At 40.5% G+C, this 22,117-nt stretch overlaps 1 protein-coding gene across 1 annotated transcript; it reads right to left on the bottom strand.

The window, feature by feature from the left end:
* Positions 1-1,058: 1,058 nt before the first annotated feature.
* On the bottom strand, positions 1,059-2,043 carry LOC102669147 (uncharacterized). Its single transcript, XM_006605017.1, has 2 exons — positions 1,395-2,043; positions 1,059-1,063 (listed from the first exon to the last, which is right to left on the bottom strand). Exons 1-2 carry the CDS (start codon positions 2,041-2,043, stop codon positions 1,059-1,061), a joined length of 654 nt encoding a protein of 217 aa, XP_006605080.1.
* Between the last annotated feature and the right edge of the window lie 20,074 nt (positions 2,044-22,117).

The following is a 22,117-nucleotide window of genomic DNA, read 5'->3' as shown; positions in this document are numbered from 1 at the left end:
TTTTCCTTAAGGGTTTGGAAACTATGCTCACATTAGGTATCCCACACAAAAGCTTGACCCTTACGAGTTAGTTTGGTCAAAGGTAAAGCTAACTTGGAGAAACCTTCTTTGAATCTTTGGTAATATCTCGCTAAATCCAAAAAAATCCTAATCTCAAAAATAGACTTAGGACTTTCCCACTCAAAGACAATTTCTATCTTAGATGGGTCTACAAATACACCTCCTTGAGATATCATATGCCCTAGGAAACTAACTTTCTCCAACCAAAGCTCACACTTCGACAACTTAGCATAAAGTTGTCAGTCCCTAAGGGTCTGCAACACAATCCTCAAGTGCTCCTCATGTTCCTCATAGTCTTGAAGTATAACAAAATATCATCTATGAATACTACCACAAAACTATCAAGGTAAGGGTGAAAGACTCTATTCATGTAATCGATAAACACACCAGGAGCGTTAGTCACATCGAAGGGCATGACTAGATACTCGACTCGTTGTGACCATAACGGGTCTTAAAAGCAGTCTTTAGAATATCCTCAGACTTCACTCAGATCTGATGGTAACCTGACCTAAGATCTATCTTGCTAAACACACAAGCTCCTATTAGCTGGTCCATAAGGTCGTCTATCCTAGACACATAGTACTTATTTTTAATCGTCACCTAACGATAGTCTACACACAACCTCATGGTCTCATCTTTCTTCTTCACTAACAACACTGGTACTCCTCATGGAGACACACTAGGTCTCACAAATTTCTTATCCAACAACTCCTCTAAATGTTTCTTAAGCTTGGCTAACTTTATAGGAGACATCCTATAAGGGGCTATGGATATGGGTCCAGCACCGAGTACCAGGTCTATGGAAATCACTATCTCTCTCTCAGGTGATAAACCAGATATATCCTCCAGGAACACTTCAGGAAACTCTCTAACAATAAAGAGGTCACCCATGGAAACCATTGTCTCTACTTCTAGGTTAGATGAGATCATGTACACTTGAGAATCTTCTTTTAAAGATGTCATAACTAGGTTGGCAGAGATAAACATCCTATCCTTACTCACTCTAGAATCATCAAACACAAGAGTTTTATCAAAACAGTTTAACAAGACATGGTTGGAAGATAACGAGTCCATACCTAGAATTACATCAATTTATCTCAAAGGCAAACAAGTCAGATCAATCAATAATGTTCTACCAGGAATTTCCACAGGACAATTCAAACACACATTAGAAGTTAACACATAACAACTAGTTGGGGTCTATACCACCAGATCTTTATTTAAAGAAGACACAAAAAGCTTAAGTTTATCTACACACGAATATGATATAAATGAATAGGTCGCACCAAAATCTAATAGCACAAGTAAGAGAATCCCACTTATAAAACATTTACCTTGGATTAGATCTTTGGATTTCGAAGCTTCGACACCGTTAAGAGTAAAGACCCTTCCCGTGGCCTTTGAATGTTCAGTTTGGTCATTTAGAACCCCACCATTCTGCTCCTTCTTGGGATATGGGCAATTTCTCTGAATATGCCCGTTCTTCCTATAGTTGAAGCAGATCCTATCCTTATTGGTATAGTTTGAGGAGATGTGGCTTGGCTTACCACACCTGAAACAAATGATTTGGGTTGGGAAAGTAGTGGGTTTGCTACCACTACCACTAGCAAACCCCATAACAGTAGTCCTCTGATTTTGGGGGAGAATACCATGTTGCTTAGGAGGGGTTGGATATGGTTTTCCCAGATTTTTAGATCTATTCTTTTTATTTTTCATTAGGCCCGTACTCCTATAATAGGCCGCCCTGTGTCGGGAGTCCTCATCCCAAATTCGACACATGTTCACCAAAAGTGTAAACTGATAGACACCTTGATAGTTCATAGCTTGCTTCACCTCAGGCCGCAAGCCGTTCAGAAACTTCACACATTTTGAACTTTCACCATCTCTTCCTTGGTAGTGAGGAAAATACCTCACTAATTCCTCAAACTTGGCTGCATATTTAGCCATAATCATGTTTCCCTGCTTGAGCTCTAGGAACACCATCTCCTTCTTGTTCCTAACATCCTTAAGAAACTATTTCTCCAGAAACACCCTCTTGAAGATTTCCCAAGTCACATCTTGACCTTCATCCTCCAAGCATTGGCGAGTGTTCTCCCACCAACACTCAACTGATGTAAGCTCCATTGGAGCTTGTAGGCGTAGGATCTTCTTCATCAATGGATTCCTTTGCTTCTTGGAAGATGAATGGCAGTGGAATGGAGAAAGGGAGAGAGAGAGGAGACGCCACTTCAAGGAGAAGATGAGTCTAGAAGAAGCTCACCACCATAGGAGGCCATGGATAAGAGCTTGGAGGAAGAAAGAGATGAATGAAGGGAGAGGGAGAGAAGAGCACGAAATTTTGTGCTCTAAATGAGCTTTGAAATCTGAAGTTTAATATTCAAATGATCAAAGTTGAAAAAAATGCACACACATGACCTCTATTTATAGCCTAAGTGTCACACAAAATTGGAGGGAAATTCAAATTTCACTTGAATTTGTGGAGCCAAACTTTGGAGGCAAAATTTCACTAATTATGATTAGTGAATTTTAGTTATGGTTCAGCCCACTAATCCAAGATCAATTCCAAGATTCTCCACTAAGTGTGCTTAGGTGTCATGAGGCATGAAAAGCATGAAGGACATGCAAAAAGTGTGACTATATGATGTGGCAATGGGGTGTAGTAAGCAAATGCTCACCTCCCCCTCTAAAATTTAATTGGATTGGGCTTCTACCAATTCAATTAAATTTATTTCCAACCACACACATCAAATATCCACTTAGTGCATGTGAAATTACAAAACTACCCCTAATACAAAAACTAGTCTAGGTGCCCTAAAATACAAGGGCTGAAAAATCCTATATTTCTAGGGTACCCTACCTACATTATGGAGCCCTAAATACAAGGCCCAAAATTAATGAAACCTTAATCTAATATGTACCAAGATAAGTGGGCTCATACTTAGCCCATGGGCCCGAAATCTACCCTAAGGCTGATGAGAACCCTAGGGCCTTCTCTTGCATTTTTGACCCAATCTTCTTGGAGTCTTCTATCCAATGCCCTTGGGGGGTAGGATTGCATCATCAACTTCTTCCACTAGAGTATATGTACCAAAAGCAACCTTCTGCCCCTCCTAACATGCCATCACTCAAAAGATTTTCTCAATCTCCCTTATCCAATTCTAAGCACCATTAGGGTTGTATCCACCATTAAAAGTAGGTGGATTGTTGAAGCAAGCTCCATTGGAGCTTGTAGGCCTAGGATCTTCTTCATCAATGGATTCCTTTGCTTCTTGGAAGATGAATGGCAGCGGAATGGGGAAAGGAAGAGAGAGAGGAGATGCCACTTCAAGGAGAAGATGAGTCTAGAAGAAGCTCACCACCATAGGAGGCCATGGATAAGAGTTTGGAGGAAGAAGGAGATGAATGAAGGGAAAGGGAGAGAAGAACACAAAATTTTGTGCTCTAAATGAGCTTTGAATTCTGAAGTTTAATATTCAAATGATCAAAGTTGAAAAAAATGCACACACATGACCTCTATTTATAGCCTAAGTGTCACACAAAATTGGAGGGAAATTCAAATTTCACTTGAATTTGAAATTGAATTTGTGGAGCCAAACTTTGGAGCCAAAATTTCACTAATTATGATTAGTGAATTTTAGTTATGGTTCAGCCCACTAATCCAAGATCAATTCCAAGATTCTCCACTAAGTGTGCTTAGGTGTCATGAGGCATGAAAAGCATGAAGAACGTGCACAAAGTGTGACTATATGATGTGGCAATGGGGTGTAGTAAGCAAATGCTCACTTCCCCCTCTAAAATTTAATTGGATTGGGCTTCTACCAATTCAATTAAATTTATTTCCAACCACACACATCAAATATCCACTTAGTGCATGTGAAATTACAAAACTACCCTTAATACAAAAACTAGTCTAGGTGCCCTAAAATACAAGGGCTGAAAAATCCTATATTTCTAGGATACCCTACCTACAATATGGAGCCCTAAATACAAGGACCAAATATAATGACATCCTAGTCTAATATGTACAAAGATAATTGGACCCAACCTTGGCCCATGGGCTCAAAAATCTACCCTAAGGCTCATGAGAACCCTAGGGCCTTCTCTTGCATCTTTTGCCCAATCTTCTTGGAGTCTTCTATCCAATGCCCTTAGGGGGTAGGATTGCATCATTCCCTCCCCCTTGAAAAGGATTTGACCTCAAATCCAGAGGTTCTTGAAACTCATTAATTTTTCCCTCAACACCTGTAAAAAGAATAAAAGCATATGTATTAGTGATGTTGGGTATGTTAGAGTATGGTAAGGACTGGAAACCCCTTTCCTGGCCATCTTCCCATAAGAGAATATAGTTCCTCACCAACTCAATGAGTGGTGCTACAAGTATAGAAAAATATGGGACAAACCTTTTTTAAAATTTTATTAAGATATTGAAGCCCAAAATTTCTCTTATACTTGGTGGAGTAAGCCAGTTAGGAATGACCTTTATTCTCTTAGGGTCCATGGGAAGCCCTTGATCACTATTTAAAAAGTTAAGGAAAGTAATGGAATAAAACATACCTTTTTCATTATTTTCATGTTGATTATTCCTACAAAAAATTACGACGAACCTAAGGTGTCCCACATGAGCACCTAGGTTTGCATTGAAACAAAAAATAAGAACAAACCTACCTAATGAGTTCCTATGTACACAAATGATGAAGATGTTGGGTGCATGAGTGATTTTACAAAAGAGTGTTGCACCACTCAACACATTCATCATACCACCTATCATAGGGATTTGGTGCCTAATAATACCTATTTTAGACACCAACAAAGCACAAGGATTAAGCTCTTGCAAACCAAATCCTCATCCAACAATTCCTTTACTTGAGGAATAACCTCAAGCTCAAGAGGTATGGTGGTGCTAAGGGATGTTTCCCTTGATAGGAGAAGGTAGAAAGATTGTTTAAGAAGGAGTGCTCTTTTAATATCACATTTTGTTGCAAAATGATTTTCCTTGTTAACAATATTCTTGGAGGAATCCTTTTCCTCCTTTTCCTTCCCCTTGGCCTTTGAAGACAAGGCCTTACTATCCTTCTTTTTCTTTTGTTTTCCAAGTTTTTCTTCCTTATCCCTCTTATCTTTCATAGTTAGTTGATCTTTGGTCACCTGTGATGGTGTTTGAGAATGCAACACAAATTTAGTGCCAAGATGGGTGAGGGTAATTTCATTAGTTAGGCCATTATAAATGATCTTCCTATCAAATTGCCACGGCCTTCCTAAACGAATATGTCCTGCCTCCATGGGAACTATATCACAATTAACTTCATCCTTATATGTCCCAATGGAGAAAGGTACCTTCACTTGTTGGTTAACTATCATTTTCCCTTGCTCATTGAGCCATTGAAGTTTATAAGGTTTTGGGTGGGGAATGATAGTGAGGTTCAACTTGGAAACTAATCTTGTGCTACAACAATTGCAACAAGATCCACTATCCACAATGAGAGAACAAGTTTTATCTAAAATTTTTCATCTTGTATGAAAGATGTTCTCTCTTTGGGATTGAGATAGATCACAAGATTGACCTCCAAGGAGCCTTCTAACCATTAGGAGGTCACCTTCTTCATGGGGGTAGACTTCCTCACTAGACTCTTCACCCCTTACTTCATCTTCACTTCCACTAGAGGAAGGGCAAGAAGTAGTCTCCTCTTGACTACTATAAATGTCTTGACCCCTCATGATCATGGTTTTCTTTGTGGGGCATTGAGAGGCAATGTGACCTCTCCCAAGACATTTGAAGCATTTAATATTGCTAGTCCTTTCTTGGGAACTAGTCTTAGGGGTGTATTTCTCTATGGTCTTACCCTTATCTTCCTTAGGTTTTGAAGGTGCAGCCCCCAAAATTCCATGGGCTTGGTCCTTCCTTGGATAAGAGTGAGAGCCATAAGATTTTGAAGAAGGCTTTCTTTTAAGTTGTTGCTCCACTCTTATACAAAGTTGGACTAGCTCATCTAGGTCCCTATATGGAAGGAGTTCAACCTTGTCCCTCACTTCCATATTAAGTCCACTAAGGAACCTAGCTATGCTTGTTCTTTCCTTTTCCCTAAGTCCAGCTCTTAAAAGGAGTAGTTCCATTTGTTGTCTATATTCTTCAACACTCATACTCCCTTGTCTAAGCCTTTGGAGCTTGTCCATAAGCTCCCTTTCATAGTAGGAGGGAATGTGCCTCTTCCTAAGGGCACTCTTAAGATCATTCCAATACTCTACTGGAGGATCCCCATGAATCCTACGTTCCCTAACAAGGGAATTCCACCAATAGAGGGCATACCCTTGAAAGCTAAGGGTAGCCAATGGAACTTTTCTCTCTTCGCTAATATGATGGCAAGCAAAGAGTTGTTCAACCTTCATTTCCCAATCTAAGTAAGCCTCAACATTATCTTTTCCATGGAAATATGGGAGGCTAATGTTAACCTCTTGAGGCCTTTTATCCTTTTCTCTTTTTTGGGAGTGATGTTTAGTATGTGAACTATGACGCCCTCAATAATAGTCGCTAAGTTCTTCACTTAAACTCTTGCAAGAGTCATGACTACTATAGGAGGCATGTTTTTCCCTTTTCATTTCTTTCATTATTTTTCTTCTTTCTTCCTCTCTTATTTTCTCTCTTTCATCTTGACTTATTTCTTCCACTCTTTTTTTACCTTTTTCGTTTCTCTCTTGTTTTTCTTTCCACAACTTAAGGGATCTCAACTCATCTAATATCTTATACAAGGGGTCCTTAGGAGTAGAACCCTCACCATTAACACTAGATGAAGAATGAAGACTCATGTTGGTTCCTAAGTTATGGTTCTTTCTTGTTGGGGGTTTGAAAAAAAGGTAAAAGAAACTATGGTTGAAACTAGCCAAAATAAACACTAAAAGAGGTGTGAAAGATAAGGTAAAACTAATTGGTAAAAGGCAAGCTATCTAGACGGTTTGACAATGGAGGGTAAAGGAAATAAGCTATGAAAGTAAGCAAGAAATTAAAGTGCAAGAAATGCAAACTAGGCGGATCCTAAGAGTGTTTGGATGACCTCATTTAAGGTTCCCAACAAAACACTCACTATCCTAAGGGAAAATTGCCTAAAATTATTACACACAAATGGAAGTAGGGTGACCTATTGGAGGCTCCCAACTTACTTCCAATGAAAGACCTTTTTGTTACAAAATTTGAAAGCAAAACAAATTGCCAATTACAAAATTACAAAAAAAAAGTCCTCCATTGTGGTGGCTATTCTCTCTTTAGTATTTCACTCAATTTGGAGTGCTTCTTAGTCCAATAGCTCTTAAGGTGGTTGGCCCCTTGCTTCTTGACTCAAATTCTTCAAGATATGACACCAATCATCCTTTCCAATTCCCTATATGGCCACTCACAAGCAAGGAAACAAAGAGACAAGCAATAAACAAAGACAAAAAAAAAATGAAATGAAAGCTAAACCAATAGAGTTTTAACAAGACAAATTTCCAAGGATTATTCAACAATTAAAGCAATGAAAAGCACAAAAAAGCAAGCTAGGACTCAAAGAGAAACCTAGAATGGCTCTAGAGTAGAGTAGAAAAACTCTAAAAAAAAAAGACTCAAGAAACCTCTAGTTTTGGCACTTGTTTTCACAATAATTTTCAATTGAAATTTCAGAACTAGGATTGGTATAAAATAGGCACCAATTATAGAACAAATTTTGAGCCAAAACAACAAGCACACTTTCCTTTCACTTTTTTTTTCCTGGACACTGATTTTTCTTCCAAATTGTGAGATTTTTATTATTTTTTCCTTTAATCCAAATCGCTTGGTTCTTTTTTTAAAATTTTGGTCCAGATGTCTAGAAAATTCAGTAAAAGTTTCAGCTCAAAAAATGTAGTGACCAATTTGTGTTGCTTAAGGCTTGGATAGTTACAATTTGTGTTTGCTTATGCTCAATTATCTTGAATAACACAATTAAAGAGAGCTTAAGACTTATTTTGATTCACAAATCCATCCACAACTCAGCACCACAACTCAACTTCATCATAGGCATCATGTAGGAAACTTAGAAAGCAAAAAAAAAAGTTCAAGAACAAGATTACTTCTAGGAATTGATTTAGAACATGTTATGAACTAAATAACATGCATGAATTAGACTCAAAATTCAAAAGAAAGGCTAAGAATGACAAGAATACATGAACAAAAGTATCTAGAATTCAATCAACAAAATAAAATTCAACACAAACTTAGAACATAATGTGACAATTACTATGACTAAACATGACTCTAAGACAACATGGATTAAATGATTTACACTTAGATTTTTGTGTTTTTTTTTCTAATCAATATTTTAGAACAAAATTTAGATCTAAAGGTTCAGCACAAGAATATTATGAATGAAAATTGATAGAACCTAAAATCAACACAAAAACAAGATTCAAGAGTAGATCTACAAAATTTGAACCATAGAAATGCAAGAACAAGTGTATATCTAAGATTTAATCGGTTTATTTTTTTTAATCTACTCTAAACAGCACCAAACCACAAGACAATGGAGGATATACATGGAGAATAAGATGAAGAACAAGGAATTAAAGAGAATTCACCGAACAAAAAGATAGAGGAAGCAAAAGAACATCACCTAGATGAAGATGCTCTTGATACCACATGATGCAAGCTCCATTGGAGCTTGTAGGCCTAGGATCTTCTTCATCAATGGATTCCTTTGCTTCTTGGAAGATGAATGGCAGCGGAATGGAGAAAGGAAGAGAGAGAGAGGAGACGCCACTTCAAGGAGAAGATGAGTCTAGAAGAAGCTCACCACCATAGGAGGCCATGGATAAGAGCTTGGAGGAAGAAGGAGATGAATGAAGGGAGAGGGAGAGAAGAACACGAAATTTTGTGCTCTAAATGAGCTTTTAAATCTGAAGTTTAATATTCAAATGATCAAAGTTGAAAAAAATGCACACACATGACCTCTATTTATAGTCTAAGTGTCACACAAAATTGGAGGGAAATTCAAATTTCACTTGAATTTTAAATTGAATTTGTGGAGCCTAACTTTGGAGCCAAAATTTCACTAATTATGATTAGTGAATTTTAGTTATGGTTCAGCCCACTAATCCAAGATCAATTCCAAGATTCTCCACCAAGTGTGCTTAGGTGTCATGAGGCATGAAAAGCATGAAGGACATGCACAAAGTGTGACTATATGATGTGGCAATGGGGTGTAGTAAGCAAATGCTCACCTCCCCCTCTAAAATTTAATTGGATTGGGCTTCTACCAATTCAATTAAATTTATTTCCAACCACATACATCAAATATCCACTTAGTGCATGTGAAATTACAAAACTACCCCTAATACAAAAACTAGTCTAGGTGCCCTAAAATACAAGGGCTGAAAAATCCTATATTTCTAGGATACCCTACCTACAATATGGAGCCCTAAATACAAGGACCAAATATAATGACATCCTAGTCTAATATGTACAAAGATAATTGGACCCAACCTTGGCCCATGTGCTTAGAAATCTACCCTAAGGCTCATGAGAACCCTAGGGCCTTCTCTTGCATCTTTGGCCCAATCTTCTTGGAGTCTTCTATCCAATGATCTTGGGGGGTAGGATTGCATCAATTGTTTTGTTGGAAGTGGTCCATCCTTTGATACTCAGTAGCTCCAACAGCTTTTCCCTTATTCTGATTCCCTATAGCCTGAGCTAAAGCTTGTAGAGCTTCAACTATTGCATGATCATTCCATCTAGCCATCACTCCCTATGCACACTAGGAAGTGAGAACATGGAAGGAATACACATAAGAAAAAGAACAAAAAAAAATCACACCTATCACAAGTCCCTACTTAATTACTCTTGAGAGTTGATGCCTCGAGAAATTACTCCTCTAAAATAGTCCTCTCTCAAGACATTAACACTCATTTTCCATCCTTTGTATTCTTGGCCGCTTGCCATATCGTCCCATTGCACTTCACAAATTATACAAATGGCCAATTTGATAACTTATGACAAGGCATTGAAACTCATGGTATAGTAGAGACATCAGGGATACAAACATGTTATGACTAGACCAATCAAATCTCTATAACTCATGGAAGCACAACAAGGTGAGTAAGTTCCAAATACAAACAACTAGAGAAACTATCAAACAATTAGGCGCTCAAACATTAGACATTCAACATGGCAACCATAGAATGCATAGAGAAACACAACAAACTCATAACTCATTGGCCGAAAGGTTCGATCGGCTCTGATACCACTAATGTAATGACCTGTCTCATTGCTACAATATCACTACTCTAAAACGTGTAAATTTTAATTTTAAATGAAAACTCCGTTAATTTGTTTATGAAAAACAAGAGTAAATTTTTTGTGATACACTTTCATCAAACAACGAACAAATACTTAATTGAATATGCATATATATAAACCTAGTATACATCATTCAAACGAAAGAAAATAAATTAGTTCATACAGATATTTAAATCTGTGATTTACATCCCTAAATAAAAAATAACTACGAAACCAACTATGGAGGAGTTGATTAACAAAACACAAATCTCTCCCAAAATAATCCAATGTCATCACATTGGCTTGGCGGCTCCAACAAAAAGAATCTTCCTCCATGTAATCTACTGTTGTCCATCTGCTCTCATGAACAAAGGTTTGCGATCATCATAGGTACCAACCACACGATACAAAATTACAAGGGTGAGTTTATTATAAAAGAAACCCACAATTATCAAATGACCATAATTAGCAAGAGAAACAATAACAAGTACCATGATCATACACAATTATCCATCAATTCAACATACACTTAATAACTATTCATCAACTTTTCCACAATTCCAATCAATCATGCTTAGTATGATGCATGCACCTGATCTCAACTCTTAAATGCAATATGGTACCATTTGTCAGGAAATAGCCTAAGCGTGTTCACGCAACACTCAAACTCATGAAAACTAGGTAGCAAGTGTTGAGGTCACCCTGTCGTGCACAAGAAACTCCCCCCCAATGGTGATCAACTTGAGTCATAAGGGAGTTCCAAACTGAGTGACATGCTCAAAGTATAAGTATTTTCCCTCATGAAATACTACAAGTACTTACTGACAAAGTTTATATTATTTCCATGCAGTATGAGGTATGAAACATAGGCATCATCAATGCACTGACCGTGGATAATTATAGATTCTAAGCAACCCCTTCACTTCAGAGATGCTTAAAACTCTTTAACCACTCTATTTCCCCCACCAAGGATATCTACTTGGTCATTGCACCCCACATGTACATACACAACATACATCATCACAATGACATTATCAACATCAACAACATCTCATCTCAATGTTATTATCAACATCAACATCATCTCATCTCAATGTCATTTCAACAACATCTCATCTCAATTTCATTCTAAACATCAACATAATCTCATCTCAATGCATTATCAACATCAATATCGTCTCATCTCAATGACATTATCAACAATAACAACATCATCTCATATCAATATTATCATCAATAACAACATCATCTCATATCAATATTATCATAAACACCAACATCGTCTCATATCAATCATTGTCGTCAATAACAACATCATCAGTAATCACATTTCGAATATACATAAATATAAATTTCATGCCAGAGATTCACACTCCCCAGGTCTCCAAACAACATAAGTTTAATAAAATGATAATGTCATTTATCAATAACAAATGTGTCGCAACCTACCCTTCGGCGGGAGGGTGACGCGTGACTCGCGAGTGCGTGTTCCAAGAAAGGAATATGCGCGGAGTCGCCACCAACGTTTATTTGAGGAAAACGTCGGAAAAACCGAAAAAGACGTGATCTATGAACTTTAAGTGAAAGGTTTGGGAGTTGTATTTACGAACGGGGAAGGTATTAGCACCCCACGCGTCTGTCACAAGAGACGACAACCTTTAATCAAATGTGCAAATATGACTTCAACTTATGTTATCTTCCCTTTTTACGTTCTTATGTCTTTTTTATGCTTTTTTATATTTTTATCTTTTTGTGGTCGACAAGGGCGTTTCCCTTTGCTCTTACGTATTCCTCAATTGTGATGAGAAAATCAGACCTACGTAGTTCTTTTATGAACAAAGTGTTTTGGTTAAGTTATTATTTTTTATCCTTTTTTGCAAGATATGTTTTTATTGAATGAAAGGTCATTTAAGGCATTGGACCATTAATGATTTCTTTATTTTTGAAAGAGGTAACAAAGTTACATATTGATTTTAGGCTTTTTTAGAAATCTACATTTAACCAATAAAAGCGGAAAAGACCATTTCAAGGCGTTGGACCTTTGAAAATGGCTTTTTTAGGCGATGACAAAAAGTTAGGTTTATGAATTGATTTTAGCCTTAGTTTCACTTTGGTTATTGGTCAATTCAATTAAGAAAGAAAAATCCCAAAGAGAAATGTCCGATTGATTTTTTTTGATTTATTTTACTAAAAGATATTTTTGATTATTATATTATTATTTTACCTCTTTTTGGTTTCCAACGTGGTTACGGCATGACCGAACGGTTGGATTTCATTTTAGCAGAAATTAATGGATATTACAAATCAAATGATTGGTGGAAATTTATTTTATTTTTTGATTAGGCGAGAAAATGACTTCAGTAAATGACTAAAGCACGTCAAAAGGGAGTACGGAAAGTAAATAAAATGAAAATAAAAGCACGCGAAACAAGTGGGGACCACTAAGGGTACATTGAATGAATTGAAAAGTTTGATTTCAGGAACTTACTGGTTGAAGACCGAAGAACGACGAAGAATGAACGAAGAACGTCGAAGAACGGTTGAAAATCTTCGCGAAATCAACCACGGAAACGTTACGGAAGCGCCTCGGCTTGGATTTTCTTCACGGAAACAATTTTTTTCACTAATTTCAAGTGATCTCGAACTACCAGGAGGACTGAACATTTTTTCCCTTCACTTCTCCCCCTATTTATAGGAAAATAGGGGAGAAGCTTGCCACCCAACTCGCCCAGGCGAGCTCGGTTGCTTCCTCCAGAAGCAACCGCCTTCTGGAGGAATATTCTGGAAGGCCCAAGTGGGCCTGATTTCTATTTGAACCCCCATTTTTACTAAATACACCCCTTGCTCTTTTTTGGTGATTCTTTTTCTGTAACGTTTCGAAATTTTACGAATTTCGTAACGATGTTTGTTTTATTTCCGTAATGTTACGAAACCTTACGGATTACGTAATCATCCCTTTTCTGCCTTCCGGAACGTTTATGGATTGCGCACTAACACTTCCTTTTAATTTCCGGCATGTCACGGAACTTCACGCATTGTGCTACAATGCTTTCTTTTGACTTCCGGCATGTCACGGAACTTCACGAATCGCCTAACGATGGGTGCCAAGTACCTCGAAGTGGTCAAACGAGGGTCGCATCCCAACAACGGATGGTCCCCGGATGAAATTAGGGTATGCAAGTTGCCCCTCTTTACTTGTCTTTTATTGGAGATAAAAGGGAAGTAAAGATAAGACACTAATTTCGTTCGAGCGAAACACCATTCGGCCAGTGAACCTCCCTGCCAGCGGAACCTGCAAAAATTTGAAAATGATCAGTACCGACACATCATCCTGATACTGTCGAATTTGTTCCTCTCAGTTGATACAAGATGCAGAATGACCATATTTTGTCTTTGTGTTTTGTTGGACACGATCGAGCCTGGGCGGCGAGATACAGAATGACCATAATTTGTCTTTGTGTGCCACCAGACACGATCGCCTCTGGATGGCGAAAAAGGTGTGCGGAATGACCATAATTTGTCCCCGCTCGCCTCTCAACTTGCTATTTTTGAATGACAAAGGGTGCAAAATTTGTCTCTGCGCGTTTATCACCCAACTTGTGAAATCTGAATGACAAAGGGCGCAGAATCTGTCTTTGCGCGTTTATCACCTGCCTCGCTGCTCCTGAATGATAAAAGGCGCAGAATCTGTCTCTGCGCGTTTACCCACTCAGCTTGTTGTTCATGAATGATAAATGGCACAGAATCTATCTCTGCGCATTTACCCACTCAACTTGTTGTTCCAGAATGATAAAGGGTGCCGAATCTATCTCTGCACGTTTACCTACTCAGCTTGTTGTTCCCGAATGATAAAGGGCGCAGAATCGTCTCTGCGTGTTTACCCACTCAGGTTGTTGTTCCTGAATGATAAAGGGCGCAGAATCTGTCTCTGCGCGTTTACCCACTCAGGTTGTTGTTCCCGAATGATAAAGGGTGCAGAATCTGTCTCTGCGCGTTTACCCACTCAGGTTGTTGTTCCCGAATGATAAAGGGCACAGAATCTGTCTCTGCGCATTTACCCACTCAGGTTGCTATCATGCTTTGAGTCTTATAGATAACAAAGGAAAGTTTTAAATGGATAACCACTCAGGTATCTCCGCATGTCACGTGACTCCAGTGTCAGTATGACAGAAATTGTCTGCACGAAAGATGACGTAAATCTCCGCGTGTCAACGGGCTTGTTGGCTGCGATTGACAAAGGGTGCAGAAGATGACGTTAGTCTCTGCGTGCTATCATGCTTTGAGTCTTAGAGATAGCAAAAGAAAGTTTAAACGGATAACCACTCGGGTATCTCCGCATGTCACGTGACTCCAGTGTCAGTGTGACAGAAATTGTGGGGGCGGCCGACAAAAGCGAGGCTCTTGCTCCTACGTATCCTCAATGAGGAACTCAAACCTATGTAGTTCTGGATAACTGGGAGACTAAAAATAGTCTCGGTGTTTTCTTCACTAAAATGCGAACATGCTTTAGTAAAGAGAGAAAACTTCCAACTAATCAGAGCAACATATGCTTTTCGGATGAAAAACAATGTGTCTACCGGGGAAGGGAAGTATACTGATGAAATCTTCTCATAACCATAAATGAGATTTTGGATGTTAGCATTTCGCTTCTAAATGAGCATTTAGGGGAAACACTAAGTTCAACAAAAATAGAAGAAAATCACTCAAAGTGTATCAATCTCACACGGGTAAGTGTTTTATCCTAATTCCGAACCATAGATATGCCATGACTTGATTTTTCAAATTATTTCCTATCAAATCAAAGATTACATGCGTGATCATGGATCAATAGGACTTTTTCTTGGGAATAGTGTTTATTTGGTGGGAACTTTGGCTTTGAGTGTTTTTGACTTTTTCCTTTTCTGTTTTTGTTTAGTGTGAGGTGAACAAGTCACCGACGCACAGGATTTAGGTTGGCAATCAAAGGGAGAGGACCACTTTAGGTCGTGGTTTCCTTTCTTTTACTTGGTGATAACTCTGTATTTGTTCAGATGTCGTCTGGTCCAAAGACCTTTCTGTATATTTCTTCTGTTTTCTTCCGATCTTTGATCGAGAATTGTCTTTCCTTTTTATTGCTTTCTCCCACTCTTCTATTGGGAATTTTTCTTTTTTGCTTTCTCCCTTTCTTTGATTGGGAATTTTCCTTCTTTTTTCTTTTGAGGGCAAGGATTGACATTCTCACCCTGGGTCAAGGTTTGGGATTTTGACTCAAGGCTTGTAGCACGGCTGGACATGATATATGTCAGGGTTTGGTTTGGTTCAATGGTTTAGGGATAAAGGGGATGTCCCACATTATTTCCATGACACACATGCAACAATGATGATTAGGAAATTTTATGCAAAACTAGTCATGCATGCACCTATGTGGACACTCAAGTGTCAAAATTTTATGATCATGTGATGCTAGGGCTCAGGATTCATTTCCTCTATTTTAGTCAACCCAGTGTTTCCAAAATATGTTCTTTTATCAATTTGTGCATTCATCCGAGTCTATCTTGGGTGTTCGAAAAAACTTTCACAGCATTTACCCTTCAAATGTGTACACACATTTTTTTTCAAAAACTGGTTATGATCAGTGAATTCTTTCAAAGAAAAGTTGGAAGTTATCTCCTTTCACAAGCATGTTGTTTTTTAGCCAGACCACTTTTTATTTTTATTATTTTCTTTTTTTCTTCCTTCTTTTTCTTTTCTTACTTGCTCTCTTTTCCTTTTCCTTTTTTTCCTTTTTTAAGTTATTTATCATTTGTTCATTTCCTCTCTCTTCTTTCTTTTTTTCTCTTTTTCTCTCTTAAAAGGTCATGCGGACGAGGGCGCACACTACCTACTTACGTCTAACCACAAGGTGAACGAAAAACGCATGAAAATGGTAAGTCGCAAAAATGGTGACGAAATAACTGAGAGCCATAACGCCAAAAATTTCGAACAGAAACGAACAATAATGATAGTAACGTTAGTAACCATATGAACAAAATAGAAAATAGTGATGTCAATAACAATATGGGCAATAACATAAAACGTTAATAGCAAACTAAACAAAACGAAAAAAAACAGATATGTCAAAAAATGCGGTGACCTCGGTCACGTGGCTCCGCTTCCTCCCAAGAAATCGAGTCATCTCCTCATCCATGCGGGCATCCTCTGCACCGTCGGGAGCTCCTGCAAGTGCCTCCTCTGTCTGGTCCTCGGGCCAATCTCCGGGCCATGCGACCTCAGCCCTAAACTGATCTGGAGTAGGGCATGCAAAAGGAGCGAAACCCTGGCTCTGCTGACTGAGGCTGAGCTGGTAGAGACACTCATGGATCTGCACCTGCCCCCTGTGGTTGGCCGCCTGCTGGCGAACCAAGTGCTGGAAATACCGCTCCATGCCGAATGACCCAGCTGGATCAGCCTGATGAGGTGGTGGCGGTGCGTCAGCGGCCTGCGGTGCATCATCACCCTGCGCCTGTCTAGGCGTGCAATACTTCTCAATGAAGGCCCGGGTGATCGGCGGTCGAATCACCTTGCTAGGTGTGACTGGCAGAGACCCGTGATCAACGCTGGAAACCCTAGGGCCCTATTAGACTTATATGGGTCTAGAGGGTGCTTGGTAGGTGGCATACCTGCAAATAAATAAATGGCGTCAGCGATCAACTGAGCCACATGGACGCTCATCCGTGTCAGGATGGCATACACCAGCTGACACTTCGGCAGAGGGAGGTCAGAGTTATGATTGCTGGGTAGGATGTTGCTGAGCAGCAACGTCATCCACGTCTGGGTCAAGGTAGTCATGCCGGTGCGCATGATCCGCACCCATCTCCCGGCAGCGGTCCGGGCAAAATCCTGACCCGGTATGCATAACAGCTGGGCAATGGCCTCCTCGTCAAATCCATCGGCCCGGTTCCTTCTCTGACTATACTCGCACTCTTGGCCCTCCTCTAACACTAGCGGGTCTCCCAGGAACTGGCTGAGGGCGTCTGCATCAAAAGGAATCCACTGGCCCCTTACCCATGACCGCATGTCTCGCACACCCTCCTCTGTGGGCCAAGCATTGGCATAAAACTCTAGGACTACATTTGGGTCAAACTTGGCCATGAGAGTGACCAGCGACGTCCAACACCGGTGAGCTATCTCTTCCTGGAAATATGTGTACTCATCGTCCCTAAGCTGGACGCGTCTCTCTCGGTGGAATGACCATCCCTTGATGGCCTCGAAACGCTGCTGGTGCTCAGCGCTCCTGAAACGATGGCCGTCGAACTCGGGAGCGGCACTAGTCCCTTCAGCCGCGACGTCCTTCCTAGATCTCTTTGCGGAAAGCTTTCTCGGAGCCATTTCCTGTGAGGACAAACATTTGGAAAGTTAGTTTACAAGAAAACGCTTATTTTAAAGCAAAAATGGCATGCTAATCTTTCCGATTTAGAACAAACTTGTGCACACATTTCCTTAATGTAAAACATTTATGAACGTGCATATTCGTAAAATATCCTACTATCAACATACAAGGATATTCAAAACATTCTAGTTACAACACATATATATTTTTGGAAAGAATACGTATACGCATGCTCAAGGTATTGTGTCAAAATTACATATGTTCATATCCTAAGTATTTTGCTACCACAAACTACCTACACACATTTGAAGTATTTTATTAACATACAAATTTTTTGTTGTTTCATTCACATTTATTTATACATATATGCACATTGGAGAGCCAATCTCACGTCATGCACACACTTGCATTTGAAAAGGAACTTTCATGCCATCTATATACACTTGAGGGGCAATTCCACATCATATATTCATTTGGGAAGCATCCTCGTGCCATTTTTGACATGGGTACATTTTTTTGAAAGGCTCCTTATGCTACCTATCCACAAATATACATATTTTGAAAGGCATTCTTACGCTACCTATCCACAAATATACATATTTTGAAAGGCATTTTTTGCTATTCATTCACACATATACATATTTTGAAAGGCATTTTTTTGCCATTCATTCACACTTTGCAAGGTATTTTTATGCCATATATTCACACACTTTGCAACGTATTTTTATGCCATATATATTCACATATACATACCGTTGAAAGGTATTTCCCATGCTACCTAGGTGCAAGGTATTCCTCAGGGGGCAGCCAAATTTAAATTCTAATAAAAATCTCTCAAACATGTCCTAATATTCATGCCTTTTTACATTCAAAACCAAAATTTAGATTCCTAGGCATAAGTCATGCTTCCTTGCAGTGAAATTAAAAGCTTGGGTTCCTAGGCCTAGAATTGCATTCGGGCCCTCATTTTAAATCCTTCATGTTGTCCCTATATATATAAAATAGTCCAACAATCCCAAGCTTACAAAACCATGCTCATATGTCATTGAGGCATTTCACCGAGCACTTGGTGGGCGCATGTTTAGGCATGAATAGCAAGAGAGTGGGGGCAATGTGGCATGCCCCATTGCTTCAGGATGCAGCATAGGCCTAAGGCCATCCCTTACAACCCCCTAACTCAAACCAATCAAACATGAAAAAAAACAAAATTGCCCCACAAATTTGAGCACATTCCCATAATTTAGAGCACCAAAAGAAGACCAAAATACATCAATGGAAAGCTAGAAAACTCAAGGATGAGATACTTGTTGGAGCGAGTAGAAGTTTAAAAAATGAAAGCAAAATGCAACCAAAGGTGGCTTGGGGGAGCAAAAACCGTGAGTCCCGTAAGCTTCCTTTTTTTGAATGAGGGCGGGGGGGGGGGGGGGGGGGGGAGTTTTTGGGGTGCAGAAAACTCCCCCTCCCTCGTTTTTTATATTTTGGTGCAGGGGTTGCTCGCCCAGGCGAGCTAACCTGCCATTTTTTTTTGGCGCTATCATGAGCATGGCCTTCTACGGGTCAGCGTTCGCTTACTTGAACCCACTCAAGGTAGATTAGGTATCCACTATTTATTTTAAACAAACAACAGTAATAATTACTGTGAATTTCCAAAGGATACTAGGCTGCTTTGCAGCGGCGCTTTCCGTTTGTCCCGGGCTAGGCAGGGATGACGATCTGTCGGTCGTGACCCTAGCCTCTATTTGCGTCTGTCCCTAAGTACCTGAAAGTAGGAAACAACAATGCGTGGCAAATCGTGATCGCGTCGTCGTCTTACCTTGATTGGTTTCTGCCTTTAACTTTGTCTCGACCTCTGACTGTGGCCTAAGACGATTATGCCCCTGTTATCACAAAAATATGCATGCGTATGCGTATGCATGAATGTTTTCAAATGCAATAATCTTATTGGTCAAATGCAATAACCTTTTACTTCCCTTTTTCCATTGCCAGTTCCCAAGTCTACTAGTTCTGTCTCTTCTAGATGAGGCCCCATTTCTTGGTCCTCATGGGCGACTATCCTTTCCAACTCCAGGGGAAGTCCCACATCCTCGTTCTCTTCATCTTCTGTTTGATTCGTTTCTTGCTCGAAGTCGATGGGCGGGTCCCAAGTATTAGTACCTTCGAGCGACTCGTCGTCGGATCTGGCATTTTAAACATAAAGAAGTAAACATGCAAATGGATGAGAATGGGTAGAGACGCAGGAACAGATGAAGAAAGATCTTTGTATTATAGATTCAGGAACAAAAGACACAAAGCCTTAACAAAAGGAAACTCAAAAGCCTAGTCCCAACTGTAGAGCTTTTAAAGCCATAAAAACGTTTACATTATGCTTGTCGCGTAAATGTCTGGGCGCTCCTCCACTCGCCAATTTCCTAGTCGGAAATTAGGAGGGCATGGTCGTACCAAATCCGACCCACTCGGGGCATCATCTTTGCATATTGCAACAACTTGGCCTTCGTCCCCTAGACCCGCGCTTATAAAGCTCCTACTTATGTGGCAGGGCGGGCTTCCTTCGTCTTCTTGTCTTAATCGCGAGCCTTGACTTCCATTTTTCCTTCCCGCAATGCCTTTCCTTATATCTGCCTGTGTGGGTTTGTAGCCTAACCCAAACTTCCCACGATTTCCATTGGCGCTTATCAGGCTAGTTATGCCGCCGTTGTCCTTGCCTAAACCCGTTCCGGGCTCGTAACCATTCCTCAACAATTCCCGGGCCACCATTACTGCCGTATCTGACAGGCAAGGTTGCCCAGAGAAAGAATCCACGGAGGAAATGCTTACCACCTCAAAAGACTGGAAAGCGGTTTCTAATGACTCCTCCGCGGCCTCCACATATGGCATAGAGGATGGGCAACTCACCAAGATGTCTTCCTCGCCCGATACGATAACCAAATGCCCTTCCACTACGAACTTCAATTTTTGGTGGAGCGTAGAGGGAACGACTCCCACCGAATGGATCCACGGGCGTCCCAACAGGCAGCTGTAAGGGGGGGTTAATATCCATTATTTGAAAGGTAACCTGACAGGTGCGAGGGCCTATCTGTACCGGGAGGTCAATCTCTCCCCTAACCTCTCGGCGGGTGCCGTCGAAGGCACGAACTACCATGGAACTTGGCTTTAGATGGGAAGCATTAAACGGTAATTTCTCCAAAGTGCTTTTGGGCATCACGTTTAAACTGGAACCATTATCGATGAGCACCTTGGCTACAACGTGGTCCATACACTTGACCGATACATGCAAAGCCTTGTTATGCCCTCTTCCCTCGGCATGGATTTATTCTTCGGCGAAGGCGAGATAGTTGTTGGCGATGATATTATTGAAGAGCCCTCCAAAGCCTTCTACAGAGATATCTTGGGCCACATGGGCTTCGCTCGAAACCTTTACTAGCAAAGCCCGATGAGGCTCCGAGCTCATGAGTAATTCCAACAGCGAGACCCTAGCCGGGGTTTTGTTGAGCTGCTCAATAACCTTGAACTCACTCTGCTGGATTATGCAGAGAAACTCGCTGGCTTCCTCTAGCGACACCTTCTTCTTGCCATAACCATCCCTTTTCTCCGGAAGGCCTTTCACTGGGATATCCTCATTCGGAGTGAGGGGCGTTTTATCATCTTGTTCTTCCACTACCTTTTCTTTCCCCTTGACGTTTGTGGGCTGAATTGGTAGGTCGGGGGGCGCGAACACGCGACCGCTGCGGGTCACACCGCTCAGCCCCGTGATATTGGTTACCTTGGCCGACAACGAACTGATGTCGGTGGCTTCTTCTTCCTTTTTGTTCGGAGGTGTGTACCTCCATGGGACTGCGTGACTGTTTTGGCATGGGAAAGGGACAGGTTTAGCTGCCAAGGGGTGTCGGGGCTTTTGCGAAGCTGCGCCCTTGGTGAAATATATCACCAAAGGTTTAGGCCTTCCAAAACTTCTCTCATCCACGAACTGCATACATATATGCTGCTATTCCCTCCCCTCATCACCGACTTCCAGTCGGCCTTGATCTATCATTCGCTGCAACAATTCCTCTACTGCTAAACATGTTTCCATGCTATGTAGCTCGTCGGGATGCAACAAACAAGAATCCTCTTTATGCCCACCGTGGGAAATCACACCTCCCTTTTGTAGGGCCTCAAAGATAAACCTCCTAGGGGTTGCCACGTCCTTTTAAGGTTTAGACCTGCGTGGCCTATCTAACTCAGTGGCATTAACCGCTCCCCTTCCATGATTGGCGAGCGGGTTGGTTTTCACGTTGGGCCGATCCTCTTGAAATGTCAGCCATCCAGCATCTATCAAATGTTGGACCTTGTACTTAAGGGCCTAGAATTTTTCGATGGAATGCCCCGGGGTATTCCCATGGTATGTGCAAGTTGCATTAGGATCATACCACTTTGGGAAAAGGGGTTGGAAGATC

This window comes from Glycine max, chromosome 19, assembly GCF_000004515.6.
Source record: "Glycine max cultivar Williams 82 chromosome 19, Glycine_max_v4.0, whole genome shotgun sequence".
NCBI lineage: Eukaryota > Viridiplantae > Streptophyta > Magnoliopsida > Fabales > Fabaceae > Glycine > Glycine max.
This window is presented reverse-complemented; position numbering and strand designations above follow the sequence as displayed.